Source organism: Cryptomeria japonica, chromosome 10, assembly GCF_030272615.1.
Source record: "Cryptomeria japonica chromosome 10, Sugi_1.0, whole genome shotgun sequence".
In the NCBI taxonomy this organism is placed as follows: domain Eukaryota; kingdom Viridiplantae; phylum Streptophyta; class Pinopsida; order Cupressales; family Cupressaceae; genus Cryptomeria; species Cryptomeria japonica.
In genome coordinates, this window is record NC_081414.1 from 507,343,613 (window position 1) to 507,367,292 (window position 23,680).

At 35.0% G+C, this 23,680-nt stretch overlaps 1 protein-coding gene across 1 annotated transcript in view; it reads right to left on the reverse strand.

Annotated features, from left to right (window-relative positions):
• Positions 1-23,680, reverse strand: part of LOC131079875 (uncharacterized) — a 34,951-nt gene that overhangs the window by 5,292 nt on the left and 5,979 nt on the right. The window contains exons 2-8 of the mRNA XM_058017915.2: positions 13,622-13,673; positions 13,255-13,329; positions 11,848-11,872; positions 11,672-11,704; positions 11,382-11,503; positions 11,127-11,257; positions 10,731-10,951 (exon numbers count right to left, since the gene is read on the reverse strand). Of these exons, the coding sequence (XP_057873898.1) occupies positions 10,731-10,951; positions 11,127-11,257; positions 11,382-11,503; positions 11,672-11,704; positions 11,848-11,872; positions 13,255-13,329; positions 13,622-13,624 (610 nt within the window). The 5' untranslated portion in view covers positions 13,625-13,673. The remainder of the gene's footprint in view (positions 1-10,730; positions 10,952-11,126; positions 11,258-11,381; positions 11,504-11,671; positions 11,705-11,847; positions 11,873-13,254; positions 13,330-13,621; positions 13,674-23,680) is intronic.

Consider the following 23,680-nt stretch of genomic DNA (forward strand, 5'->3'; position numbering starts at 1 on the left):
TTGATAATGGCTGTCTTGGGACGCTGATTACTATGTAAGTTGACCACAGACTGTATAGCATAAGGTCAATCATGTGCTGTATAAAAAGTTGATCATACATTGACCATACTTTGACCATTACTAATCACATAAAGTCAGTTGCCACCCTCTAGCGAAGCCAATTGTTATAATGTTGCCTGTATAGTTTTTGGTCTTATGAATCATTATCATATATCATAGACTATTCACTGTTCCTTATTTGCACCATGGTAAGATAATACAAGGAGCTTTCTCCATATTAACAATACTTGAGGGAAACTTATTTGGGGGACATCACAGATTACTATCAAAGCATGGTTTTTCTATTCCTGTTCATGTGGTTTGTGTTGTGTGTTTGCAGTTTTGTCCCTCAACAGATCAACTAGTACAAGAAAAGATGATTCCTTCATTCCTTAGCAACAAGCAATGTCCACAAGAAAGTGAAAAAAGAAATCAAAAGCTTCGTCTTTGAAGAGGGAGGTAGAAGAGCTTTCCATGATGAATGAATTTGAAGATGACATTGCCAACATCACTCGATTTATGTGGAATCTTGAAAGAATAGTAAAATATTGGACGTGTTCATGGAGAAACTTGGAATGTTTGTTGAGATGCCAAACAAGTAAGAGCTATAGACTCAAGCAGAATAAGAAGTAATCTTCAACATTCCCAAGCTCTTCCTCCCTTCAAAGTGCAGGCCGAAATAGAGAATCATCTGTATGAGGATACAAAGTTGGATGCTACAAAACTTTATCGTTGGCTTGCTCAACTAGAGGTCTATTTCATTGAATCCTCTTAGTGAAGAGCAGCAAATTTCTTTTGCAAGATTAAAGCTAGAAATTTATGTTTTGACATGGTTTGAGATTTATGTTAATTCATTGACTATGAGAAAATTACCACCCAAAGTACATGAGATGAATTAAAAACATTGATTAAGAGAATTTATATGTCATGACAAGGATGGATATATTGATTGTCAATATTTGAGCTAAACAAGGGCATAGTGTGTAGTTCTACAAAAAGCGAGGTTGGCAGGAACACAGTCCAAATGGGTGAAGAAGACATGGACTGTGATGTGCCTATGAAACATGTAGGTGGGCTACATAGTACATAGTGAACTAAGCTAGAGGTTAATCCCCATAACCATCCTTTACTATTTGAACTTCTCTGCATTCACAGGCTTCAACATGATGAGCTGAGCTAGAGGTTGATCACCATTGCCATCCTTCACGATCTACAATTCTTTGCATTCACAAGATTTGTCAAAACATCTACAACATTCATTGAGACATCCACTTTTTGTATCATGACCCTCTTGTCCACCACCATGTCACGAACAAAGTAATATTGCACATCAATGTGCTTTGTTCGGACACAAAACCTAGAGTTCTTTGTTAAGCCAATGGCACTCTATCACATTGAATCATCTTTGTTTGTTGCTTCAACCCAATGTCCGAGCATAACCTTTGAAGCCAAACTACTTCCTTACAAGCATGAGCTACCATTTATTTTGCCTCTACAGTTGAAAAAGGAATCACAACTTATTGTTTTCTCATCCAACTAATCACACCACTAGACAAAGTAAGCACATACCCACAAGTAGACCTGCTTTTATCTACATCACTAGCTCGATCAAAATTCATGAATCCCTATATATCCATTGTCCTACTCAAAGTCAATCCTCGGTAGCAAATTGAATAGTCTAATATGTTTCTAAGATACATGATGACCATCTTTACTATAGTCCAATGCTCTTTATTTGGATTGGACTTCCATTGCTTGGGCAATGCCTAGTCTAATGTTGACCATCGAATACATAAGGCTACCAAAAGCACTTGCATTGAAGACTTGGCTCATGTCCTCTATCTTAGTGTTGAAGGGCACTAATAAACCAAAAGTTTGGTTATCACAAGAATGGGAATACTTGTTGGTTTGCAATCTTGTACCATGAACCACTACAAAACAAACTTAAAGTACATCATCCAACTGATCTTCAGTTTTTTGTTTGTTATCTCTCTCTCAATCTCCATCTCTAAGATGAACTTAGCTGCTCCCAATTCCTTCGTATCAAATGGTGCTGAGAGTTGAGTTCTCAAACCCTAAGCATATCTTTACCATTACTTATCAATAACATGTCATTAACAAAGACAAATAAAAATAAAAATCTACCATCCTATTTAAAGTAAACATAGTGATCTCACTCAGCTCTAAAATAGCTTAACTTCAAATAAGTGTCAAACTTTGATACAACATCCTAGGGAGCCATTTACAACCATATAGAGACTTTTTCAACCTATAAACCAAGTCTTTCTTACCCTTGACCATAAAGTGCTTTGGCTATGTCATGTAGATCTCCTCTAGATCCCCTTGTAGAAAAGTTTATCTTTTAACCCATGTAATCAACCTCAAGGTCAAACACAACAACAACAAATAACCAAAATCTGGTGGATGTCAGTTTCACAAGTGATCTCACTAAAATCAATTCCCTCTATGTGGAAATAACCCTTACCCACTAGCCTTGCTATGTACTTCTCAACTTTGCCCTCTAAGTTTATAATTGTTCTTGAAAACCCATTTGCAGCCAACGAGTTTCTTATTCTCGAGCCGCTTCACCAATTCGCATGTGTTATTGTTCTCTAGTGTGGCTATCTTCTCATCCATATCCTTCTTCAAAGACTTATTCTTTGCAAATTCCACTACCACTTTTAATATTCTACGCCCATCCTCATTAGTAGACAAAGCAAAAAAATGCACTTGAAATCAAGTGGTTGTATCTATCAAGTTGCATACTCTATCAAGTAGATCTCCTCAAGAGTGGGGTTTGAGATTGTTCTTCATCTAAACTCTTTCAATCATCCTCCACATCCAACCCATTCTTAACCTCTAGTTAAATATCAAGTGAAACATTTTCATTCTTTGGCTTTATTTGCACCAATTTGTACTTCTCATCTTTAGATTGCACAAGTATAGGAGATGATTCGATCTTCCTAAAGATCACATTCTAACTATACATTGTCTTTCCAAGCTCAATATTTGAAAGCTTGTACCCTATCACACCATCACTACACCTGATGAAGATACACGTATCTGCTTTGAAATCCAACTTATATCTCCTCTTTATGCACATGTACAAATCTCTCAGAACCGAAAACCACAATTTGCTACAACAGAGGCTTCTTTCTTGACCAAGCCTCCACAAGAACTAAGAGACCTAAAAATCAAGTAACAAACCATGCTCACAACTACCGAAAATTTTTGCTCCAAACTCTCTACAACTTTTTCCATCAACATCCTGTTTAAACTCTCTACAACACCATTTTGTTGAAGCGTATCTATAATTGTCTTATGCCTTGCAATTCCATGTTTCATGCAAGTGTTGTCAAAATATATAGAACAAAATTCCCAGCCATTATCCATCCTCAACACCTTAGTCTTTTTATTTATCAAGTTCTTAATAAACGATTTGAACTCTTTGAACTTTGAGAAGACCTTGGATTTATGCCTTAAAAAAAAAACCTATGATTTGTTAGAGAAACCATCAATAAAAGAAACATGATATAAGAATCTACCTAGTGATGGTACATCCATAGGACTAAAGACATCTCCATGAATTAAACTTAAAAACCCCTATAGACCTAGCAAAGCTCAAAAAAGACTCAACATAACTCTTTTTTTTCATATATACAATGTTCACCCCTCTACTAAGTTTTTATATTTCAAAACTTGTAGACCTTTTTCACCAATGCGGCCCATATACTTGTGACACACATGGTCTTCTATATTGGAAGCTTGTGATTCCTTGAATCAAGAATCTCAAAACTATAACGTTCAATGATGCCAGCATCCAAACAAAACAAGCTTCCAAATCGAACTCCTTTAGCCACAATCATGATCCCAAGCACCATTTTGCATCCACCTTTGTTGAAAAGCACCTATACACCAACATCATTCAATTTATTAGGTTTCTTGCCAAACCAAAACATGCAAAACATTGAGAGTGTTTTGGTCCTTCTATCTCCAAATGCAAACATGACTCCACCTCGATCAATGAATTTGAGAGAAGAGTTATCTCCCAAGTAATGCCATTCACCAATGAAGCTCTCATAATCAAAAACAACTTCATGTTAAGAATCCTCTGAAACAAGGCTCCATAATCAATTAGCCATGCACCCCTATGTGAATATGTAGCAAGGCTTCCATGAAAGCATCACCACCATCATTTTTATATACTCTCAAGTTTGAATCACCACTACACTCCTTTGCCTTCTTTTCCTTTAATGCATCCAACATTGACACAATTCCAATAGTTGACCTTGGATTTGCCATGAGACTTAAATCTCCCCTTAAACTTAACCCTTGTCCTTAGCACAACCTTTGATAATTGGAGCACTTCTAACAAAAAAAATTATTTTTTCTGCCTCATCTCCTCAAAGAGTATTGCACCCACCACCTCATCAAGTTTCAACTTTGAGACAATGCTACTAATTGTCATGGCCAATTTATGCATTGATCCTCTTCATCCATCTCCAAATCCACAAATGTTGACTAGCTCACCAAACTGTTGATTGTATTTTGTTGCTCTATTATAGCATCTACATCACCCATCCTCAAGGAGTAAATCTAATTTTGCAAGTTTAGTTTGTTTACACGAGACTTTGCCTACTACAAGTTCCATACTTCTAGAGGCTCTTAGTAGTAATTTCTCCAATAATATTCAAGAGCACTGAATCTGCAAGACAAAGGCAAACCAGGCTCCTTACCTTTCTCTCAGCAACTACCTAGTCTTCATCTTTCATTCAGAAGGGTTTCTATCCAAAAACTACAACCCATAAACCTTTATGAACAAAGAGATGCTCCATCTTGCCTCAAATGTGAGATCTACCACAAAACTCTCACTCAAGAGAGCTTAATACAAAAAAGTCATACAACTCCCATGAATATAATAAGCTACTTAGGCTTGAAAACCAAATGAAAGGAAATGTGCACTAAATCCTATTTAATCCAAGAGAAGAGCATTGCAAGTTACTTTGATCTATGTATATTTCAACATAGTTACGACACTTAGAAAGCAAGTAACAAAACATAAAAGAATAGAACACGACACAAAACATATCTTGAGAAAACCCCTACAAAGGGAAACACCTAGCCTCAAAAGCACATACCCAATGTATTATTCAACAACAAATAGTTTAAATACAATAATAGAGTCTCAATACTTCAATGACACCTACACTTTGATCTTGAAGGTATGATGGCAACATAACCCTATATAAACATCCAATCTTCACCTCAAGCCCTACATATAGACCAAGAAAACCCAAGAAATCATGCACTCAAGTCCAAGAGATCCACACTCAACCCATGCACCCCACTCCAAATGTAGCTCCTCTCCAAGCCCTTCATATAGGCCAAGAAAACCCAAGAAACATGCGCTCAAGTCCAAGAGATTCACAGTCAACCCATGCGCCCACTCCAAAAGTAGCTCCTCTCCACATAGAATGTAACTCTCAATTTGACCATTTTGAACCCTATGACCAAGTGTCCAATTGTAACTCCCAAGTGCTACAACATGAGACAATTTTTACACTTACAAAACTCTTACACATGGCTATAAATACACATTCAAATATGCTATTCGTAATCCACCTAATAACAACCTATTCAACGACTTCTTGTAACTATTAGAAGACCACTAACACATGGCAAAGAGTGCCAACGATGAAGTATCCAAATTCCATGTAAATGGGATTCCCTTTCCCATTTGGGTACATTATTTACAATATTACAAATATTAAATAATTAAACCTAGATCTAGGTCATTACAAGGTGTACAACAACACCTAGACCACTAATCCTAACAATATTCTTTGAGAACATCATCGAATAGGCAATATCATAGCACGAGTTCATGATGAGGTTTTTTATATTGAAAAAAAAAGATAAATGTATTGCTAGATATTAAGGGTACACAAAGTAGTTTTGTTAATGTTTCTTCTCAAGTATTAGGGGTAATAAAGTGGAAGGGCTGGAGGTTTGGCGTAAAGGATGTGAAATTGAGTGAATAAAAAAACATGTGTAAATCTATCCCTCTTTTCTTTTGGATTACAAGAAGGCACGGTGAAAAAAATTTATGGCATTTTATGAAAGACTTGCAACAAAAAAATTTAACTCCTAAGTTGACATGTAATTGAAGCACACATTGCCCAATCAGCTCATCAACAACAGACTTATTCTCTCTCTCTACAAATGATTCAAAATAATATAAGATAAATGGAAAAGGAATTCTCGTAGACATCCACCAAGAGGATCTCATATATCAAGTTGATGCTAACTTAACAAAGATAAGAAAAGCAATCTTTAATTTTTTTACCCCTTCAAAATAATTTAACAATTTATGTTGGCATATTGTGGATTGTTAAATAATATTTTATTTTAAAGATTGCAACATAATAAAGCAGGAGAGGAATTTTTAAATGTTTGTGGATAGATCCAAGGTGGGTGAAAAAAAAAATTTTAAGATTCTTGCAGTTTACCCTGGGCATAAGTATTAATTTATTTTGTCAATCCAAAGGCGACAATCCTATATTCACATGAACTATTTCCCCTTAATTTTCTTGAATTAGACTATTGATCATTTTAAGAAAAAATATTTCTAATGTATTTCATTTTCATAATCTCATATCCAAACTCATTAAGAGTTCTCATTTGGAGATGGATGTTATTGTGGTTGAAATGAAATTTAGTAAAAGTTAAAGCATGAGACGCATTAAAAAACATTATGAAAAAATACAAACTCAAGATATATGGAAAAAAGAAAGGTATAATTTATTAAAATATTTAATTATATTTTAGTCACCTATATTTAGTTCCTTGTTTAATGGTCATTTAGCTTTTTTGTTAATTAGCTTTTAAGCTTTATTTAGCATTTAGCTTTTTCTTTTTAGTTAATTAGCTTTTAAGCTTAATTTAACTTTCATGCTTAATTTAGCGATTAGCTCTTTAATCTTTTACTTCAACGTTATGTTTTAATTATAGAACATCATCTTGTAACCTCTATATATACGTGTGTATATCTTTCAATGTAATCATCCGATTATTGAATCATTCATTCAATTTATTTTTCATGGTATCAAAGCGGGTCGATGGGATTCTTTAAAGTTTGGCGAATTTTTTAATAAAAAATCATGGCCTTCTTTCTGGAATATTTTCCAGATTTTTTTTAATTGTTTTTAGAAAAAAAAAACGATTTTGCTTTTTTGAAGGCTTTTTTAGGGTTTCGAGGGTTTCTGGTTCGTGGGCGATTTTCTTTGTGTTGGGCAGCAGTTCATGTTTTTTTTAGCGTTCTGGAGATTTTCGGGCTTGCAACCTGGAGTTTTTTTGCAGATTGAAAATTTTCCTAGGGTTTCTGCAATTTTCGACTAGGGTTTTGACCCTTCAGTTCAAGTCGAAATTTTATTTTTCTTGCAGATTCTTGGTGGGTTTTTTGAGACCTCAACTGGGTCGTCGTCAGATTTTTCGGGGTGCATCGTTTTCCGTGCCTCGATTTTTGAGCCGTCGGATCTGTATTCTGATTTTAGATTCTTGGTGGGTTTTTCGAGAGCTTTTTTGGGTTGATCTCAAATTTTTCTGGTTGTCTCGTTTTCCGTGCCTCGAATTTTGTGCCAACGAATTTGCCTTGGAATTTAAAAACAGTCAGCGATTTCTGCTAATTATGTGGGCGCTATTTATGCCATACATCCAACCTAGGGTTTCTGCCCTATTTTTTTTTGCGTTTTTTTTGGAAAAAATGTCGTCAATATTTTTCTATTTTTTTTACAAAAACAAAAAAGAGGTATTTTTTTATTTTCTGCAGATTATTATTTTTTTCTGATTATTTTCAAGAAAAATTTCAAGTTTTAAGTTTGCAGAAAATTTTAATTTCTGGGTTTCTTTCAAACCTCGAAATTTGCGCTTTGGAATTCATGCCAGAATTCTCCTCCAGGGTTTCAAATTTTTTGTGCAACTGCTTCTATTCTGATTTTTGAATCAGATTCTTTTGTCTCGTGCCTTCACTAGGTTGACCACGTTCAACCTCAGTTTCTGTGATGACATCTTTGACCAACATCATGTTGGAACACAGAGAGAAGTTCAACAGCTGCCACAACACCTGGAAACAGTGCATGTTCACGATATCTGAATATCGTTGCCTTCATCAGATTGATTTAGGCCAGACTTCGTCTTACAGGTCCCGGGGTTTTCACGATTTTTTCCTGAAAAAATCGTGAAGTCGGTTTTCTGATTTTTTCCACAAAAAATCATGGGAGGGTTTTCACGATTTTTTGCTCAAAAATTGTTCGTAGGGTTTATAATTTTCCCTTAAAAATTATCTCATCTGTAATCCGCGATATTCGCGTAAGATTTTAGTTATCTGGGTTTTACCGTTTTTTTCTACAAAAACAATGATTTGTAACCTCAGATTTCTTGGTTTTTCGATTTTCTCCTCAAAATCGTAAATTCTCTTTTCAAGGGTTCCTATTTCAGGGTTTGACAGTTTTTTCCCCAAAATTGTGCTTTGTTGCAGTTAGTTTGGGTCGCACCTGCCAAGGCGAACATCTGCAACCGTGGTATCTTGCAGTCAGTTTTGGAGTTGATACTCTTCTTCAAAAGGGTTTGCCGATTTTCCTCAAAATCATGGTTTCAGGTTTCAATTTGGTTACCCAACGTCAGGTTGGATGGATTCTGGTATTCTTGGTCATTAACACTTTTCAGATCCAGGGAGAGTCTCCATAAAGCAAAGTGTTCTTTTCATTTGTGATCAAAAGACCTGCAATGTCTTCTGTAGGGTAGTTAGTAGATAGAATGACCATTAAGGGAGGGTATTAGAATATTTAATTATATTTTAGTCACCTATATTTAGTTCCTTGTTTAATGGTCATTTAGCTTTTTAGTTAATTAACTTTTAAGCTTTATTTAGCATTTAGCTTTTTCTTTTTAGTTAATTAGCTTTTAAGCTTAATTTAGCTTTCACGCTTAATTTAGCGTTTAGCTCTTTAATCTTCTACTTCAACGTTATGTTCTAATTATAGAACATCGTCTTGTACCCTCTATATATACATGTGTATATCTTTCAATGTAATCATCCGATTATTGAATCATTCATTCAATTTATTTTTCATAATTTGACATTCTATGAACACAAGTGCAAAAGGATAACTTCACTAAATGGATACCATGGGTGATCTTCCTTTCTGCTACTTGCACTTAATAACTACAATTTAAGAGCATAGGACTGTTTAATATGTGTTGTCATCAATGTCAGCAAATAGATTAATCAAGTATTGAGATTGTGACAAATGAGATTTGTATTGATAATGAAGGAGTGGAATATCCAAACTATTTACAAATCAAATTTGTCCTTGAGAAGAGATCTTTGCCATCCAATTTGAGATTGCATACAATAAAGAGCTTTATATTGATAATTTTACATGGATTTGTAATTTTCTATGATGATTATCAACCATCATGACATTATGATGTTTGTTGTAACCCTTTTTGGCTTAAAACTTATAGAAAATAATACCCATGTGTTCTCTAAATTCATTTTCTATGCTTTTAAACAGTATTATGTTAGTTATTTAAGTTTATTTACAAATTCATTTTTTTTCTCGATATCTTGAGTCCCTAGTTTGAGTCAAACTTTTGAATTCCAAGGTTTTTGCCTAGTCCAAATTTGAAAACTATGCTTTGACCATTAGAAATGATAATATGGTAATAATGATTAACTACATAAAATGTCATAGTACTAAAATCTCATTTAATGGGATACACCAAGGTATGTTCCACCTAGGCTCTAGTGTTATCAAAAATTCAAATTCTAAAATACATTTAACAAATAAATCTCAATAGCACAACACCCAAAAAATGAAACAACAATTGGAAGAAACTCACTGCTAGAGCTCATCAATTAATTCCATTTCTTAAATAAATCTATAGTTTGTGGATTAGCTTAATTGCTCAAGTAAATCTATAGCTCAAGATTTGATTTCATAGAGACATGTTAACCCTCATAAAAAACGATAAATTTCAATAAAAATTAGCTTTGATGAATATTTCAAACGAAATACCATGCTAAAGAAAGAAGCTAGTGTTTCCAAGGTAAGTAGTGGGTCCCTTACAAGATTCTGCACTATACAACATGTCAATATATCTATGAAACATGCTTCAGAAACAATGCCACTATATACCGCTTAGTTTATTAATTGATCACTGTTTCTTCAATTATCCATCAAAATAAATTCTCTAAAATAAGGAAAACAAGGGTTTATACTTCAGACCTACCCACTTCACTTGCATGCTAGTCAATGAAATATCTATAATTTATAAGTTATTGAAATTCATAGAATCAAAGATTTTTGGAGGTAAAGTAAAAGGAAGATTTTTAGGTCACTTTCAAGAAAAACACCAATTTGCTGTGTGAGACTCTTGTCGAAGCCCAGAAGGAAATTAGTTTCTTGTTTTTCAAGTTATATGTTGAACAGTGAGGCACATATTACCTACCCTCTTCCAGGTTCCAGCCTGTGCCTCCTCTATGGATTACACATAGCCTTCACCGTTGGCCTTACTCGGATTGTACTATTGCTTTCAATCTCAGTATTAAACAGCTACTAAATTGCTAAAAATGTTAATCATAGAAAGTGCCAAATTAGAGAAGCAAATATAGACCAATAAATGTGCACCTTGAGAAGTACTTGCGGCAGCAGGTGCAGCTGGTACTTTTTCTGGTTCTTTATAATCAAGAGGAGGAGCAAAGTCCACTTCACAATCCGTCTCAATAATAGTTATTGCAGAGGCAGGTTTTGTTTCAATTATATCTATGTAATATTTCTTGTTGTTATATGCTACCATAATGCTATCACCTGTGGTCAAACAGGAGAAATTCCTTAAGGTAGTCTCCAACCTGTAAGAATTAAAAGAAATAATTAACCAACTTTTCGAAATAAATAATCCAAATCGATGCATGTTGCATTACATATAAATAATTGCCACAAATCCTTATCATCAAGCAGAGAATTTGAATCTTTAGACTTTGTGCTTAGAATGTGAGGTATAAAACATAGAGCATATGAACTCACACAGCTTTTGGATTGGATATGTCCAGAAAATCCTTTGTGTGAGGCTGCAATTTGACATATGTCCCTTTTGGAAGAGTAGCATTTTTTACTTTCACTGTATCTCCCTCTTCTAATAGCATATTTTGCATCATCTAATAACAATAAGAGCTCAAACACAGTGTGAGTTTTGTAATTCCAAAAATGGTATAAGAATCCGAGTGAAACAAACCTGAAAGAACTCTCACAAAAATTATTGATATAGATCATAATGCATACCCAATAGGGCATATAAATCATGCCCTCCTCTGCAATGAATTCAAGCACCCCACAGTGTGACATGCGCTGTGTGCTTGGATTCTGAAGCTCAAAAAGCATGGGATAGTCTATGTGTAAAGATGCTGCAAATGAGTAAAACAAAATCTATAAGGCTTAGGGTCTATGACACAAGAAAGAAAACCTACTATCATTATTGGATGCACACAGAAAACAATGACTAAAATAGAGTAGATGGACTTTTAACTTTTTTTTTCTTAGAACCAAGAAATACCATTAAGGCACATACTCACCCAGACGATCAAGAGCCGAAGGAGGCATTATAACTGTAAGTTGACACAGACATTTATATGAGTAACCAATCTGAACGAGATGAGACCAAAAAAGTGTTGGTCTCTAAATTATTGACTAATAAGAATGATGTGAAATAATTCTAGAGAGCACATTCAAACGATTTCAATTAACATACCCTTGTCACCACTTTCCAACTGTGGCTGTAAAAGGAAACCAAAGCACCATCATTAGAACTATATAACAAGAAGAAAACAAATGACTACCATCAGAATCATACAGCACTACTTACTTCATAAAAATGAAACTTGTATAAATCAAATGATCATATTCTAATTGAATGAGACAAGCAATTTCAAGTTTTGCTTTTTATGGTCTACAATTAGTGAATTTGAAACAAGAAGATTTGCACGAAATGAAACAATATTTTCTAACTGGATTAGACAATAAAACTAATTTCAGGTGCTCCTTTTAAGATCTACATTAATTGACCTGCTCAAAAGATACCAAAACAGAAGATGTCGGCATCAAGCAAGTACATGCTCAACAAAAGGCAAATTACTATGATATCAAATGCTACCGAACTGAAATAACAAGAAACATAAAATTAGTTATTACCAGAGTGTAATCAAAAGCTTGTCTTTGTAAATGATGCACAGTTACTAAGTGCACACACTAAGTCAAGATGCTAACTCTCATGAGGACTAAAATATGATGCATTCTAGAATATGCTACAATAATTAGAGAAGATTAAATGTCATACCAAAAAAGACCAATGAATAATATCCAGTATTAAAGGGTACAGTAGCTTGCACGATACAAAAACTCGGTGAAGAAAACAATCAGGGCATTGGTTTCTTTCATTTGCACATTACAGTGATCAGAAATTTTTGCAAAACCATGGAATAAATAAATTGCACAGATAAAATTGATGTAAATAACAGATTTATTTCAAAGAATATCCATGCGTCAGCATAAATAAAAACTGTGCAGTTAATTGACACCATTTTGCAAATTCATGCAGCACACACAAGAACAACCTTGAACTGCAAAAGTTGTGAACTTAAGGTGACTTTTTCTTCTTAAGAGTTGAGTTTCACAATTCATTCATGGATGAGATATAAAGAAGCACTAAGTTACACAAAAAAAAACAAATTGAAAGAATGATATCCAACAGTAGGAGAAGGGTATTTATTCATGATAACATTCTTTTAGTTTTGAGGCTTTCTCCAGACCAAGACCAGACATGAGCTTTAACCCAAGTTACGAAATATGCCACCCTGAATAGGCTCGAAGAGTCCTTGCATATAGACTCTTTATACACAAAGCAACATATAGCGATTTGTTGCTTATGGACTATTGATCCACCAAACAAAAAGTGGTTATATTGCACACCTATGGTCTCAGTGAGGCTTACTAGGATTGGCTTACTGCAATAAGGAACGCTGCTTACAATAACTTACATTCTATGATATCCTGTATAAAATTGTGTATGCATAAATGAAATTCAACTAGATCTAGCATTACTTTCCAAAAGAAGAAAGTTACAGTGCAAAAAAAAAATAGCACTTAAAGCCTGAAATACCTTATCAATAAACGAAGCTGGATAACATCGATAGGTCTGCTCAAATGAAGTAGGATACCCATAGCCTCCGAAAAACTGCAAACATGGCCAATTATTAACAAATTTATTAGACAAATCCTCCCTCTCACCTAAAGCTGCCCTCAGAAAACAAATTTGGACTTGATCAAACCAAATTTGCCTTTTTCGTAAAGCCTTGAGAGCACCAAAAACAAAATTTCAACTCAATTGCCCTCTATGATGCTGGCTAAAACAGCTGACATAGAATAATATTACCTTTAAAGTCCTTTGTAGAACTGACAAGCATAAATTTTCATTCAAAAACAAACAACTTCCCAAATTTGGTAGCAGATTGTAATAAAAAGCATACCATAGTGAAAACAGTCTGAACAAGCAGGCACCTTGAATTTGCAAGATGGGCACTGCAAAGAACAAACCACCACATTAATTGACCTATTAAATCAAATCAATCCCACAAAGACTGCAATATTATCTCGTAATATGCAAAAATTTAACAAAGTTTTTTTCTAAAAGCATTCCATTGATTCACACTCCTAAACTGTGAACATCCTATGTTTATTATATGTAAAACAGTAAAAGTAATATGACTGTTCAATCAGTCTCATATAACACTATAAACTTTGTTAGCTTCATAAGCCATGCAATATAAATAAATTATCAAACAATTAAAATGAAATCATATCACAAAGCTAACAGTGAAAATTATTCTGGAATTATCATGATAAACGTAAATCTGGAATTATCGCTGAGAGATTGTTTGGCATTAGTGCTCACATGGGTGAATGCTACTGTGTTGGTACTCCACATTATTAGTTGTGCATGTGGGTAAATAATAGGTGGTGAGAATAATGTAAATGATTAATTATCACATTAAATTTGTTATTAGTTAGTAAGGTTGTCATGGAAGTAGTTATAGCTGAATTTGTATACATATATAGCTCATGTTAATGAATAAATGTGGAAGAGACTGATTGATTATGTTTTTTGAGCCTTTGGCTCTCTTATTTTCAATATGGTATCAGAGCAGGTTTCCTGTGAGACCCCCCTGTTTGCCCTTCATTTGATTTTCCTTGCTTTAAAATGGTTGACACAATGGCTATGCAATGCAGACCACATGCAAGTTATGGACTAAATGTGGAAGAGACTGATTGATTATGTTTTTTGAGCCTTTGGCTCTCTTGTTTTCAATATGGTATCAGAGCAGGTTTCCTGTGAGACCCCTTTGTTTGCCCTCCATTTGATTTTCCTTGCTTTAAAATGGTTGACACAAAATGGCTATGCAGTGCAGACCGCATGCAACAACCGTTGTTTTCCCCATCCACCATTCTTGCATTTTGCCAACAATTTTGCAGTGCATACCACATTTGTGCTTACCGTCATGCATCATTCACCTGCACTCTCTTCTCTTTCCCTCACTCTGTCGTCTCCATTTTGTTCATTGTTTTTTCATACAAAAAATAATGGAAAAATAAAAAATATATAGAATCAGATCTATATTTCAGTTGCAGTTGTTCCCAGCACCCTAGCACTCGTATTCAAAGCCCTGAAGGATGCCTCCATGGAAATGAATGGTGAACAAAGCATACAATTATCATTTTGTCTTGGTCAAAAAGATCATTTGATTTTGCTGAAGGAATAATCTTCATAGGAGAGAACCAAAAGATTACTTGGTAGTTGTCAATGGCAGTTGTGTACAATAAGTAATCTGTTCTCATTATTTTGGATTAAAAACTGTGGCCAGTCCCACTGGATGCTTTCCAAAGGTAATGCTCTGTTTTATGGTTATGTATTTTTTGTGTTGATTGGTAACAAACACAAAACTGTAGTTTTCCTCTATATAGCACTTATTCTGTGTTTTCAGCATCTCAAGCCTTGTGCCTACTACTTGTCAGTGAGCCTGTACATGCAACACTGTCACTGCTGTGTCGATTATGCCACCGCACCTATTTGTCACAAACAGAGAAGTCAGTTTTCTTCACTTATGAAAAATGTTGTTGGGATCATTACAACAGCAGGCATTGAAACCAGTTTTTGGCTGAATTTAGCATTAAGAGAAAAATCTTAGAGATCCAAGCATCTGTTAGGTTTTTTATAAATGTCTCAAGTGCCAACCTACACAAGTTTATCCAGTGAAGAAGCAATTGCGCCGTTTGTGGTATCTTTAATTTTATTTCACAGCATTCTATTTCGAGACACAGTTGCTGGAAAATCAAAATCTCTATGATGTCAGTCAAAAACAGGAAAATTCAAATAGAAAGATTCAGTTACAAACATATTTATTCAGCAGGTGTGACAATTGTCAACTTTTTCATAGCATTTGTATGCTTGCCACAGTAATGGTACCGCACCTTATTTGTGGTGTATATTATTTTACAATTGATGATTTGTTCCCCACCTGACTATCATTAACAATTTGTCTGTTATTCGTAAATAACACAGATTTTCTTGATTCTTGTAAATGGTTATAAAAGGGGGGATATTGTATCAAATTTTTGTTTCACGATCAAAAATTTGTTAGGGGAAATACATTTCTCGAAGTGTAAATTTATTTTGTAAAAAGTGTAATTGCATATTGCATGGAAAAAATTTCAAAAAAGGGAGGAAATTAATCATTTTTTGTATAATGGGTCGAGTGATTAGTTTATTGGATGCATTATCAGTAGAAACCAACATCCAAGGAGATTCAAGATTTTCCATTGTCGGGTAAATATGAAACAAGTGAACATCACCAAAAGAAGACAAGCAATGACTAGCCAAGCAAACTGTCGATGTAGCACCAGCATAAAGTTCCTCACCGCATGTTAGCACTAGTGGGGGGGAACGCTGGGAATAGTACTTACATGGGTGCATGTTAGTCAGTTGGTTCTCCAGATTATTATTTGTGTGTGTAGGTAAATAATATTTAGAGGGAACAATGTGAATGATTAATAATCACATTATTTTTGTTATTAGTTAGTAAGGTGATTGTAGAAGTCATTATAGGTGAAGTTCTTTTAAATAAATGTAACTCATGTTACCGAATAAATCTTGAAGATGACAGATTAATTAAGTTGTTTAAGCCTTTGAATCTCTCCTTTTCAATAGAGATACATCTGGCTTGAATTCTAAGTCACAATAATAATGTTTAACCACATAGATTTACTAAGGAAATCTAGGGCTGCTTTTAGTCAGATGGACTCATCATTCATGCTGCAGCTCAAAACCCAAAAACATAGACTGTATCTTAGATTTTGGAATTTAATCCTTAATTATAGATTTGCAAGACCTCATACAATTACTGACCTGATATTTACATTTGAAGCTATAAATCAATATTCATAAATCTAACACTGACTTGTGAGAAACAACATCCCATAAACATGGGTGCCAAATTTGAAACTATGTCTAGGCTTGTGTATTTATGGGCATCATCCTATAAGACTTTCATTGTCAAATTAGTAGCACTTTCCAAAGACCTCATACAATTACTGACCTGATATTTACATTTGAAGCTATCAATCAATATTCATAAATCTAACACTGACTTGTGAGAAACAACATCCCATAAACATGGGTGCCAAATTTGAAACTATGTCTAGGCTTGTGTATTTATGGGCATCATCCTATAAGACTTTCATTGGCAATTAGTAGCAATTTCCAAAGACCTCATACAATTACTGACCTGATATTAACATTTGAACCTATAAATCAATATTCATAAATCTAACACTGACTTGTGAGAAACAACATCCCATAAACATGGGTGCCAAATTTGAAACTATGGCTAGGCTTGTGTATTTATGGGCATCATCCTATAAGACTTTCATTGTCAATTAGTAGCACTTTCCAAAGACCTCATACAATTACTGACCTGATATTAACATTTGAACCTATAAATCAATATTCATAAATCTAACACTGACTTGTGAGAAGCAACATCCCATAAACATGGGTGCTAAATTTGAAACTATGTCTAGGCTTGTGTATTTATGGGCATCATCCTATAAGACTTTCATTGTCAATTAGTAGCACTTTCCAATTACAATATCACACAAAATGTAATTAATTGGCACCAAACACAGTTACTCGACATTGTCTTGACCCTCCCTTAGACATCTTTTTATGATAGGAAGAATCGGCAACCCAATGACAAAGTCCCCAAAAACTTCCAAAGATTCCTAGAAGTGGGAGAGTGCCCTACACTTGGCAAAGCTTGTATGTTGGGTTTCTAACATATAAACATTGTCTATGTCTTTCAAAGGCTCGATCATCCAATCTAGCCTAGGGGAAACCCTCCACTTTAGAGTTATTGTTGATCATTTTATAGATTTGTTATATCTAATTTAAATGTTTATACCTACTAACTTGATAGTTAATCACTTGTTGAAACTAACAGTAAGGTCCTCTACCTGCTATTTCAATATATTAAAGTTGATTGATATTCTTCAATTAGTTATTAACAAGTGCTTATCTATTTTCCTCATTAGATGATTAATATCATTATTAATATAGATATCAAACCCTGCTACTACTTCAGTTTTAAGGGATAAGGGTTTACGTATGTTACCAAAGCGCTTAGAGACCAACTACAACAGGTTCCCTCAAAGTTTACAGATCCAAGCCCTTACCAATCTTGGATCTATACCCTCAAGGTTTATACCCTCACCTATCTTGGGTCTATACCCTCAAGGCTTATGGGTCACTGATCCCCACCCTATCTTGGGACTTAACCTATTGCTTGGATTTAGACTGCCCCTCTTTGGAACATCTACATTAATAAAATGATTTAGACTATAAGTACACTAACTTCTAATGTATTATGAACATATATGATATTAAGTATGACTGTCATACATATTGCAGTTTATAACAATATTATTACTAGATTCTGCATAACAACTTTATCAGGCTTCATATACTAAGCATACATATTAAGCACATCCCCATGCATACCACCAAGAAAACAAATGTTACTGCCTGTAACTTGACAACAATTCTGATCTGATCTGATCAATGGTGATGTTATTGGTTGCTTTGATTCCTTTCCTTTATATCTCTCAATGTGAGGGAGAGGTCACACCTCTTCATCATGCATGCCCTTTGGCAAGAGACACGCCCTTTCACCATTAGCACCTTTTGAAAGAGTGCAACTCTTCATTATTTCTGCCCTTTGAAAGGGACATAACCTTTCATAATCAGATCTGCACTTCTCATTTTTACAAATTCTCCCCCTCTCAAATGAGTTTCTCTTCTCCCTTTTATATCTCACGTTTGAGGAAGTCACAACTTATCATTTCATGCCTTTTGACTTTTCATTAACTTTAATCAAATTTTAATGATATTTAATTATATTCTTTTATATTTTAATTTTAATTTTTATATTTATTCATTTGTATTTTAATTTTATTATTATTTATTATTAAATTATATTTCAAAGTAGGGACATTACACTAACATTCTTTTGCAGCATGTAATGTCCCCTACAGGAACCTTACTCAATTTGCCCTAAATTTCCCTAATTAGAGTTTGGATGATGCTTAAAAATGTGTATTGTCGAATTAGTATCTTAATCTTGACCCTGCAACCAGGTTAGTATCACAACAAAATATACATAATATTCAATAATGTACATATAGAGTTACAATTTTCAAGATATTCAATAGATACCTTTGAAGTTCTATCTAAACAATTCATAGCCATTATGGAGCACCCATGGGAGATCATACAAGGCGCCTTTGAGCCTATCCAACAAGTTCAGGGGCATGGAAGTACAACCACCATACTGCCTCCTGCTTAACTCCTCGGAGTTCAGGGGTATGAAAGCACATCCATAATTCTACCTCCTGATTAACCCAGATGGATCTTCGGCTACCTACCCTCCTTGTATGTTCCATATCTTCCCTCCACAATGGAATGACTAGTTGGATAGAGTTCTAAAAAAATCATTACAGCTATCCTATATCATATATATATGCAGATTAAGAATATGGAATAGTAACAGTAATATCATATTCTGAACAATGATCCCCACGACAATATTATAGTATATGTCATGCCACAATTATAAATATGGAAATGCAAGCTGCTGAGAACAAGGTTTATATCTGAATCTGAAGACGTTTCAGAGTACTTGTGATTGTACTTCTTTTTGCCTATGATCCTAAGATCTGAAGATATATTGGATTGTTTGCTGATGATTGAGGCTGCTATCTGAAGATGTGTTTTTTATTGATTGATGCTCAGTACTCTGGAAATATCTTCTTCTTCCATATCTTTCTCAATGGCCAAAGTGCTCCATATATATCCCTTCAATATGAATGGGAGGTCATGTCTCTCCCAGTGGTCACCGTCTTTGCAAAGGTGGTGACTCTTGTAACTAATTAAGTGGCTGCCCCTTCAACAGTGGACACAACTCCTTTGTTAATTGCACCCTTTCACTTAATCGCTGTCTCCTTAATCTTATTTCCATTAACCATCAGTTTATTAATCACTGCATCTGGTATTTAAGCCTACATACTGTGATCACTTAGTCAATTGCAATCGCTGTCCTAAGTGTCTTAATTGCTATTAGTCATGGACTGCCTTTGTTTCCTTAAAGTTAATATTAATCAGTGCTCTTTTTTGGATAGAGCCACTGTCCAAATTTTATAGGGGTCGTTGCTTAGTTAAGATTAAGAATCACAGTTTTAACGAACATAAATTCCTGCTTCTTAACTGGCATAAAGTCTCTCCTTGCTAAAGTCTTTGGCCAAGGTTGTATAGCTGTCTTATGCATCGGTGCAGGGTCGATTTATTTGGTAGGATGCGATCAGTCTTAGAAAATTGTGAAGTGTCATAAATAAGACAATTTTCTATCAATGATGCCTTTAGATTTATTTATTTCTGTTACCTCCCTGCTTGAAGACAGGTAAGAGGTTGTTAATAGGCAGGGACATGACACAGCATTGTTGCACTTGCAGGATTCGAAATGGCAAATTGTTACAAATTTGGTTGATAAAGTTATTGATCTTATGATGTTATGATACTGACATAATAATCAGATTATTCACTATTATATGATATAATGATGATGCTAACTTAAGTACGGTTACTGTTTTAAGTGTACCAATCAATCTACACAAAACATTAGTGCATTAAACACTAAGCAAGGATTGTTTGTGTATAAACTCAATCAACAAATTCAAAAGATAAAATCTAAAATAAATTCTTGAATATAAATCTCTTGCGCTTAACTTAAAGAGAGGTAAACCCTGAAAGTAGATGTGGGGGAAATGTACAACTGAGTTTACATTCATAATATTTCCATTTGATCTATCATATTGATTGAACTATTAAGTAAGAAAATTAATAGGTAATAATAATTTGCTATACTTGCACAATTCATCCTGGAGAATTTTAACCCCTAAGCTTAAAACAAGTTTAATCAATTCAATATATTCAATTGATCTAGCATTATTTACAAAGCAGCTAATATTTGTGATAAAAAAAAGTAACTATATACACTAATATATTCAAAAGAGAACCTTACAAATAAAGCCATGAAAGGTTATAAGTCCTAAGCTGAATGAGAGTATTAAATAAATTAGATATGCTTAAATGTCATTTCTGCAGATACATACAAGCACTCAATTGAAAGCCTTTAGTTAGTTGGATGGATCAACAGGGGCCCAAGAGAAGCAAAAGGGTTAAAGAGAAAGGTATCCAGAAATGGCTATTCCATGAATGCCTTGAGAGACAGGGGCTGATCAAAACTCATTGATCTGACCACATGTTCCTCAAACCAAAGCCAATGTCATTTGTTTCACTTTGCCCCTATTTTGAACCCCGAGTGCATTGATTGCAGTGCCTATTTGTTCAATCACCAAGTAGCTAGCCAGTGTAGGTTTGAAATTTAAATTAAGATCAATGGTAGAGCTAGGGAACTTTAGAAATGGAATAAGCTACACAATCAATACAAGTGTTAGTAAGAAAGTTGGTAGAATGTAAAGGGCTAAGGACATTCGATGTAAGTCTTGAGCTCATAGGTCTCATATATCTCGCAGAAGGATCAATCGGAGTAGCTCCAAGGTTCTGATTGTAGGTTCTCTATGTGTGGATAAGCTTCTCGCAGTATGATGTGATTTTGCTGGAATCACAAGGGGACTTACATTCGATGACCTGAGCGTCTGATTTGCTTTGGATATTACTGGAACGTGGAATTTCACTGGCCCTTGATTTTGAAAAAGGAAAAAAGGATAAGGGTTGAAACGGGATCTATTTCTAACACTAAGAATGTAAGAGCAATGGATGACCTATGATGAAACTCTAACTAAGTCTTGCTTTGACATGCTAGGATCATCTCCACAAGGTTAGTGCGATCTTCTAAGGATGGCTTTATGATGTTCAAATCACCACTACAAGCATAGATACCGTCAAGTTGATGCATATCAATGAAGAAGCGATAATTGAAGTTAAGCTTAAGCTGAATGATTCTAGTTGACTACACAAGGCAAGTTTGCAATCAACAAACTGCTAGTAGTATGGATATACAAATTTCACCATCGATCATACACATTTCTTCCACTCATCTAATAACATGAAATCAAATTTGAGAAGTATAGAGACCATGCAAATTGTTGAATCGACACATAGAATTCACCATTTCTTCAATGAAGTTTACAAGTCTTGGCAACAATCTTTGCCTTCTCTTTCTACTCTACTCTAAAATGCTACGAATTACTGACTATTCTCTCTAACTGTTTCCTATTCTCTGACTATTAACTATTAACTCACTATTAACCCTTACAAATGAGGAGTCAGGGCTTTATATAGAGAACCTTTTACAAATTGACAGCTCTGATTAGCTTAGAATCAATGGCTAGGATTACAAGATAGAAACCCTTATTAGGGTTTGTTATAACAAACTTCCTTAACCAATGAGAAAATTACATTCCAGGAGTGAGGACCAATAGGAAGCATGGGTAGGTACATCGAAGTTTGTGCCGCCTCCGATAGATTAGATACATTGAATCGGGTCCTGCTGAGGTGGACCAATCCGACCGGAGGAATGATGACTAGGATGCCACCTTGTTAACGCTTGTGACTTGGTTGATCCTCCTCTGTCTCTAACGCGATAAATGATGTACTTCCTTTACTCCCATGCTTGACGAGGTTTCCTTATTGTCAAGTCTTCTTGCTCCGGTAGCATATCTCGCCTTGAAGTGCTGGCAAAGCCTTTCTTTGTCATCTTGTGGTTCCTTAGTGTGGCGAAATGAAGGTTTTGGAGATGGCTGGCAACTTCTTGAACACCTATAGTCTTCTGAAGCTTCAAAACACCTTGAGTCCACCTTTATGCCTTAGGAATGTCCTTGATGATGATGGACTGGAATAGGTCGTCCTTGTCCTGGCTTGGTCTCCACCTATTTGCAAAATCAATCAAGGATGATTAAGTACATATGACATATTCATTTCAACATAGCATTTTCCACCTTAAATCATTAATGAGAAGACATCAAAATGGACTTTCGCTCAATATCCTCTCCAAGGACAAGCCCTATTAGAATTTCGCTCTAGACCCTTTGGAAGGGTCAGGAGCAAAATTTACATTTTAGCTCAAATTGCATCATTTCTTCACTCCAAAATGCCTCCAAGACAAGCATTTGCTAGCTTTCTCTTTCTAAAGCCTAGGAATCCACAACTTGGCCTTCATCATGAGCAAATTAGGTGAAGTTGAGAATTTTGCTCTGGACCCTTTGGAAGGGTCAGGAGAGAAATTCAAGTTTTAGACTTGATCCTTCATTTTCTTCATTCTAATTCACCTTACAAGGCAAGAATACCTCACTCCACCTTCAACCATTCCATAGGGATCAAAGTTTTGGCTTCACACAAGGAGAAAATAGGTGTTTTGAGGAATTTCGCTCTAGACCCTTTGGAAGGGTCCAGAGCAAAATTCTTTCTTTGCTTGTTTTCTCTTACTTAGCTCCATTCTTCTCACTTTGTTCTACCTTGACTCTCCCTTTGGATCCTTCTCTCATGCTTGCAACACTTTGTTTGACCTCAAAATGGCTAGAAAGGAGAATTTCGCTAAAAATCATGGCCAGGGATAGGACCTATCTAGGATTCCGCACCTATCTAGGATTTTGCTCTGGACCCTTTGGAAGGGTCAGGAGCGAAATTCATGTCCTAGCCTAAAATCTCCATCATTGGTGGCCACAATCCATTCCAAGGCATGCCTAGGGGTCCTTCCAAGCTCAATCTACCTTGATCCACACTTAGCTTGACACAAAAATGAAAGGAAAAGGTGGATTTTAGGAATTTCACTCTGGACCCTTTGGAAGGGTCAGGAGCGAAATTCACCTTCTTAAGCTTATTTCAATTCCTTCAAATTTGTTGATTACTAGCAACTCAAGGTCATGCCTAAGGACATCTCCAATCCTAGTTCAGCTTGACC